This window comes from Salvelinus namaycush, unplaced genomic scaffold (assembly GCF_016432855.1).
Source record: "Salvelinus namaycush isolate Seneca unplaced genomic scaffold, SaNama_1.0 Scaffold3391, whole genome shotgun sequence".
NCBI lineage: Eukaryota > Metazoa > Chordata > Actinopteri > Salmoniformes > Salmonidae > Salvelinus > Salvelinus namaycush.
In genome coordinates this window covers 14328-21982 of record NW_024060332.1, presented here as the reverse complement: position 1 = coordinate 21982, position 7655 = coordinate 14328, and the positions used below count along the sequence as shown (strand labels likewise).

General features: G+C 41.2%; 1 protein-coding gene across 1 annotated transcript; it reads right to left on the bottom strand.

Annotated features, from left to right (window-relative positions):
• Positions 1-491: 491 nt before the first annotated feature.
• LOC120040280 (leucine-rich repeat-containing protein 28-like) lies at positions 492-4715 on the bottom strand. Its single transcript, XM_038985476.1, has 5 exons — positions 4549-4715; positions 3898-4036; positions 2938-3031; positions 2708-2748; positions 492-564 (listed from the first exon to the last, which is right to left on the bottom strand). Exons 2-5 carry the CDS (start codon positions 3969-3971, stop codon positions 516-518), a joined length of 258 nt encoding a protein of 85 aa, XP_038841404.1. The 5' UTR covers positions 3972-4036; positions 4549-4715; the 3' UTR covers positions 492-515.
• Between the last annotated feature and the right edge of the window lie 2940 nt (positions 4716-7655).

Genomic DNA, 7655 nt, shown 5'->3' with positions numbered 1-7655 from the left:
GGCCCGCCCGTTCCCCAGACCTGAATCCAATTGAGCACATCTGGGACATCATGTCTCGCTCCATCCACCAACGCCACGTTGCACCACAGACTGTCCAGGAGTTGGCGGATGCTTTAGTTCAGGTCTGGGAGGAGATCCCTCAGGAGACCATCCGCCACCTCATCAGGAGCATGCCCAGGCGTTGTAGGGAGGTCATACAGGCACGTGGAGGCCACACACACTACTGAGCCTCATTTTGACTTGTTTTAAGGACATTACATCAAAGTTGAATCAGCCTGTACTGTGGTTTTCCACTTTAATTTTGAGTGTGACTCCAAATCCAGACCTCCATGGGTTGATAAATTTGATTTCCACTGATAATTCTTGTGTGATTTCGTTGTCAGCACATTCAACTATGTAAAGAAAAAAGTATTTAATAAGAATATTTCATTCATTCAGATCTAGGATGTGTTATTTTAGTGTTCCCTTTATTTTTTTCAGCAGTGTAGTATCAGCCTCTTCTAAATGACTGAAGATCATTCATCACCTTCAGGAACACAGGTTATGTTGTTGGAATGCAGATACCTTGAAGAGACAAAGACCAATGACACTTTAAAAGATTGACAAGCGTCAACAAGTCAAAAGTACCAAACATGTGAAAGACCACAACGGTTGATTACTTTCCCAAAATGCGACTGTAGCGCCATCTAGTGGACGCATCAAAACTGCTGTCCAACAGTTCCTATGTATTCCTGCCCCGATGTCTTTCCTACAGTAAGAAAATATGATTTTCTACTTACAGCTCTATTAAGTAGGGGAGCTTCTGTTACTTACAGCTCTATACTTACAGCTCTATTAAGTAGGAGAGCTTCTATACTTACAGCTCTATTAAGTAGGGGAGCTTCTGTTACTTACAGCTCTATTAAGTAGGGGAGCTTCCACACTTACAGCTCTATTAAGTTGGGGAGCTTCTATACTTACAGCTCTATTAAGTTGGGGAGCTTCCACACTTACAGCTCTATTAAGTTGGGGAGCTTCTATACTTACAGCTCTATTAAGTTGGGGAGCTTCTATACTTACAGCTCTATTAAGTTGGGGAGCTTCTATACTTACAGCTCTATTAAGTAGGGGAGCTTCTGTGCTTACAGCTCTATTCAGTAGGGGAGCTTCTATACATACAGCTCTATTAAGTAGGGGAGCTTCTATACTTACAGCTCTATTAAGTAGGGGAGCTTCTATACTTACAGCTCTATTAAGTTGGGGAGCTTCTATACTTACACCTCTATTAAGTAGGGGAGCTTCTATACTTACAGCTCTATTAAGTAGGGAGCTTCTATACTTACAGCTCTATTAAGTTGGGGAGCTTCTATACGTACAGCTCTATTAAGTAGGGGAGCTTCCATACGTACAGCTCTATTAAGTTGGGGAGCTTCCACACTTACAGCTCTATTAAGTTGGGGAGCTTCTATACTTACAGCTCTATTAAGTTGGGGAGCTTCTATACTTACAGCTCTATTAAGTTGGGGAGCTTCTATACTTACAGCTCTATTAAGTAGGGGAGCTTCTGTGCTTACAGCTCTATTCAGTAGGGGAGCTTCTATACATACAGCTCTATTAAGTAGGGGAGCTTCTATACTTACAGCTCTATTAAGTAGGGGAGCTTCTATACTTACAGCTCTATTAAGTTGGGGAGCTTCTATACTTACAGCTCTATTAAGTAGGGGAGCTTCTATACTTACAGCTCTATTAAGTAGGGAGCTTCTATACTTACAGCTCTATTAAGTTGGGGAGCTTCTATACGTACAGCTCTATTAAGTAGGGGAGCTTCTATACGTACAGCTCTATTAAGTAGGGGAGCTTCTATACGTACAGCTCTATTAAGTAGGGGAGCTTCTATACTTACAGCTCTATTAAGTAGGAGAGCTTCTATACTTACAGCTCTATTAAGTTGGGGAGCTTCTATACTTACAGCTCTATTCAGTAGGGGAGCTTCTATACTTACAGCTCTATTAAGTAGGGGAGCTTCTATACTTACAGCTCTATTAAGTAGGGGAGCTTCTATACTTACAGCTCTATTAAGTAGGGGAGCTTCTATACTTACAGCTCTATTAAGTAGGGGAGCTTCTATACTTACAGCTCTATTAAGTAGGGGAGCTTCTATACTTACAGCTCTGTTAAGTAGGGGAGCTTCTATACTTACAACTCTGTTAAGTAGGGGAGCTTCTATACTTACAGCTCTATTAAGTAGGGGAGCTTCTATACTTACAGCTCTATTAAGTAGGGGAGCTTCTATACTTACAGCTCTATTAAGTTGGGGAGCTTCTATACTTACAGCTCTGTTAAGTTGGGGAGCTTCTATACTTACAGCTCTATTAAGTTGGGGAGCTTCTATACTTACAGCTCTATTAAGTAGGGGAGCTTCTATACTTACAGCTCTATTAAGTTGGGGAGCTTCTACACTTAGAGCTCTATTAAGTTGGGGAGCTTCTACACTTAGAGCTCTATTAAGTTGGGGAGCTTCTATACTTAGAGCTCTATTAAGTTGGGGAGCTTCTATACTTACAGCTCTATTAAGTAGGGGAGTTTCTATAATTAGAGCTCTATTAAGTTGGGGAGCTTCTATACTTACAGCTCTATTAAGTTGGGGAGTTTCTATACTTACAGCTCTATTAAGTTGGGGAGTTTCTATACTTACAGCTCTATTAAGTAGGGGAGCTTCTATACTTACAGCTCTATTAAGTTGGGGAGCTTCTGTGCTAGATTATCCGGCTGCAGAAAGGAGAGAAAGGATGTTTTTAGAACACAGACCATAATGCATCTGATTATAGAAGACTGACTACATCACTAAGAGCTACAGAAGGAGAGTTACCACACATAAATACTGGATCTAAACAGACACCTATCTCTGGTCCAAGGTGTTACGTAACAGCCTGGACCAGAGACCCCACCAGTCCGTACCAGCGTGGTGAGAGAGTTCCTCTTCATATAAAGCCTCTGTAGGAACTGTAGTCCTTCATCCTTCAGCAGATCGACAGGAAAGATGTTCAGGTTCCTGTAGTTGAGGAACAGGTTGAATAAAGAACATATAACTTAACACATAGTAACATGTCTTAATAAATCACACCTGTAGTTGAGGAACAGGTTGAATAAAGGACATATAACTTAACACATAGTAACATGTCTTAATAAATCACACCTGTAGTTGAGGAACAGGTTGAATAAAGAACATATAACTTAACACATAGTAACATGTCTTAATAAATCACACCTGTAGTTGAGGAACAGGTTGAATAAAGAACATATAACTTAACACATAGTAACATGTCTTAATAAATCACACCTGTAGTTGAGGAACAGGTTGAATAAAGAACATATAACTTAACACATAGTAACATGTCTTAATAAATCACACCTGTAGTTGAGGAACAGGTTGAATAAAGAACATATAACTTAACACATAGTAACATGTCTTAATAAATCACACCTGTAGTTGAGGAACAGGTTGAATAAAGAACATATAACTTAACACATAGTAACATGTCTTAATAAATCACACCTGTAGTTGAGGAACAGGTTGAATAAAGAACATATAACTTAACACATAGTAACATGTCTTAATAAATCACACACCTGTAGTTGAGGAACAGGTTGAATAAAGGACATATAACTTAACACATAGTAACATGTCTTAATAAATCACACCTGTAGTTGAGGAACAGGTTGAATAAAGAACATATAACTTAACACATAGTAACATGTCTTAATAAATCACACCTGTAGTTGAGGAACAGGTTGAATAAAGAACATATAACTTAACACATAGTAACATGTCTTAATAAATCACACCTGTAGTTGAGGAACAGGTTGAATAAAGAACATATAACTTAACACATAGTAACATGTCTTAATAAATCACACCTGTAGTTGAGGAACAGGTTCTTGTGACGCTCCTGCTTGGCCATGCAGATCGCCTCCTGCAGCTCAGACGCCATGGCAACACAGAAGCACCGTCACTTCCTGTACCTTTCCTGGTTTTCTATCTAAACCACGGCGACACCTTAGAGAGGAGAATTAACAGGAACACAACACAGAGATGTTCCCATAATCAGACTGGGACCATGATGCATTGGCAAAATATAACACCTACATGTGCAATAGTTAGATACAGTAAAACACAATGTTTTATTCATAAATCAGACATACAGCTTGGTTGAATGTACAATACATACCGTAGGAAAGATGCTATCTAGCTAGCTAGTAACGTTAGCTAGTTCTACCAGCAGTATCTTCGGTCCTACTGTACTGTAACTTGCGAGCTAACGTTAGCATAACATTAACGTTAACGTTGCTATATGACATGCAGAGCAAGCGAACGTTAGTTGTAAGCACTTGGGTCTTCCTTGGCAATGTGCAAAACAGTTAACTTATGTAAGTAGCTAGCTAGCCCTGTATGGCCAATTAAAACCAACATTATCAAACGTTTCAAAACAGTAGCTAGCTTCTTTGAGAGCACATCTCCAAGTGAACTGCTTATTCATGTCAAACTGTTAGCTTAGCTACTTCCTTTACCTTATCCTTGCAGAAACAATGTAAAGCCTCATCACGTCCCTGTGGGCACATCTTGATATTTTATCAACAGACGTCAAAAAGTAAACGCCGACGTCATTGACTGGCGCCCGGATGTGACTTGTTGGCCGGTTGTTGTAGTTTTTGAGGCATCGTAACGATTCTCGCTTTAGCGACACGAGGGCGCTCTTCCTCCAGAACCAAATGCACCACACATCAGTATCTTTGGGACAATGTCTGGATCGTCTCAGAACATGTATACAGTGGCATACTGAGTTATGCATATCAGGTACAGCAGGGGTTCCCAAACTATTTCCACTCGGCCCCCCTTCCAGCATCGGGGAACATCCTTTTGCTTACAATATACACTACCGGTCAAAAGTTTTAAAACACCTCTTCAATTCAAAGTTTTTTTTTTTTTTTTTTTTTTTACTATTTTCTAAATTGTAGAATAATAGTGACGACATCAAAACTATGAAATAACACATATGGAATCATGTAGTAAACAAAGTTTGAGACAAATCAAAAAGTATTTTATATTTTATTTTCTTCAAATAGCCAACCTTTGCCTGGATGACAGCTTTGCACACTCTTGGCATTCTCTCAACAAGCTTCATAAGGTAGTCACCTGGAATGCATTTCAATTTAAAAGAAAATAGATGTGGAATTCATTTTCTTCTTAATGCGTTTGAGCCAATCAGTTGTGTTGTGACAAGGTAGGGGTGGTATACAGAAGATAGCCCTGTTTGGTAAAAGACCAAGTCCATTATGGCAAGAACAAGTCAAATAAGCAAAGAGAAACAACAGTCCATCATTACTTTTAAGACATGAAGGTCAGTCAATACGGAACATTTCAAGAACTTTGAAAGTGCAGTTGCAAAAACCATCAAGCGCTAAGATGAAACTGGCTCTCATGAGGACCGCCACAGGAAAGGAAGACCCAGAGTCACCTCTGCTGCAGAGGATAAGTTCATTAGAGTTACCAGCCTCATAAATTGCTGCCCAAATAAATGCTTCACTGATTCAAGTAACAGACACATCTCAACATCAACTGTTCAGAGGAGACTGCGTGAAACAGGCCTTCATGGCCAAATTGCTGCAAAGAAACCACTACTAAAAGGACACCATTAAGAAGAGTGTCGCTTGGGCCAAGAAACACGAGCAATGGACATTAGACCTGTGGAAATTTGTCCTTTGGTCTGGAGCCCAAATTGGAGATTTTTGGTTCCAACCGCCGTGTCTTTGTGAGATGCAGAGTAGGTGAACGGATGATCTACGCATGTGTGTTTCCCACCGTAAAGCATGGAGGAGGAGGTGTGATGGTGTGGGGATGCTTTGCTGGTGACACTGTCTGTGATTTATTTAGAATTCAAGGCACACATAACCAGCATGGCTACAACAGCATTCTGCAGTGATATGCCATTCTATCTGATTTGGGCTTAGTGATATGATAGTCCAACTAAGCCCAAACCAGATGGGGTGGTCTAGTGAGACTATCATTTGTATTACCAAAGGACAATGACCTAACACATCTCTAGGTTGTGAAAGGGCTATTTTACCAAGGAGAGTGATGGAGTGCTGCATCAGATGACTTGGCCTCCATAATCCCCCGACCTCAACCCAATTGAGATGGTTTGGGATGAGTCGGACCGCAGAGCGAAGGAGAAGCAGCCAACAAGTGCTCAGCATATGTGGGAACGCCTTCAAGACTGTTGGAAATGCATTACAGGTGAAGCTGGTTGAGAGAATGCCCAGAGTGTGCAAAGCTGTCATCAAGGCAAAGGGTAGCTAACCTGAACCAGGCTGCAGGCACTGGTTACCGTTTTAAGCTTTTACTTGAGTGGGCAGCTTGATGAAAGCCATGTGCCTTTTACTGAGGAGTGGCTTCCGTCTAGCCACTCTACCATAAAGCACTGATTGGTGAAATGCTGCATAGATGGTTGTCCTTCTGGAAGATTCTACCATCTCCACAGAAGAACTCTAGAGCTCTGTCAGAGTGACCATTGGGTTCTTAGTCACCTCCATGACCAAGGCCCTTCTCCCCATTCTCAGTTTGGCCGGGCGGCCAGCTCTAGGAAGAGTCTTAGTGGTTTCAACTTCTTCCATTTAAGAATGATGGAGGCCACTGATTTCTCAGGGACCTTCAATGCTGCATAATTGTTTTGGTACCCTTCCCCAGATCTGTGCCTCAACACAATCCTGTCTTGGAGCTCCATGGACAATTCCTTCGACCTCATGGATTGGTTTTTGCTCTGAAATTCACTGTCAACTGTGGGACCTTATATAGACAGGTGTGTGCCTTTCCAAATCATGTTCAATCAATTGAATGTACCACAGGTGATCTCCAATCAAGTTGTAGAAACATCTGAAGGATGATCAATGGAAACAGGATGCACCTGAGCTCAATTTCGAGTCTCATAGCAAAGGGTCTGAATACTTATGTCAATAAGGTATTTCTGTTTTTAATAAATGAGCAAACATTTCTAAAAAACAGTTTTAGCTTTGTCATTATGGGGTATTGTGATGTCATTATGGGGTGTTGTGATGTCATTATGGGGTGTTGTGATGTCATTATGGGGTATTGTGATGTCATTATGGGGTGTTGTGATGTCATTATGGGGTATTGTGATGTCATTATGGGGTATTGTGATGTCATTATGGGGTGTTGTGTGTAGATTGCTGAGGAAATTGTTTAATTTAATCAATTTTAGAATAAGGCTGTAACTGAACAAAATGTGGAAAAAGTCAGGGGTCTGAATCCTTTCAGAATGCATTGTAGTTCCTGGATGGCAGGAAGCTTTGACCCAGTGATGTACTGGGCCGTACACACTACCCTCTGTAGCGCCATACGATTGGATGCCAAGCAGTTGCCATACCAGGTGATGATGCAACCGGTCAGGATGCTCTCGATGGTGCAGCTGTAGAAGTTTTTGAGGATCTGGGGACCCATGCCAAATCTTTTCAGTCTCCTGAGAGGGGAAAAGGTGTTGTTGTGCCCTCTTCACGACTGTCTTGGTGTGTTTGGACCATGATAGTTCGTTGGTGATGTGGACACCAAGGAACTTGAAACTCTCAACCCGCTCCACTACAGCCCTGTCGATGTGAAAGGG

Bases quoted from the DNA above. Each gene is read 5' to 3' on its own strand.
- LOC120040280 (XM_038985476.1), bottom strand. From the start codon at position 3,971: ATGGCGTCTGAGCTGCAGGAGGCGATCTGCATGGCCAAGCAGGAGCGT. The intron at 2,749-2,937 runs GTACGGACTGGT...TCCTTTCTGCAG, and splicing joins GGAACTCTCTCACCACGCTG to CCGGATAATCTAGCACAGAA. The intron at 565-2,707 runs GTAAGTATAGAA...TGTCTCTTCAAG, and splicing joins CTCCCCAACTTAATAGAGCT to GTATCTGCATTCCAACAACA.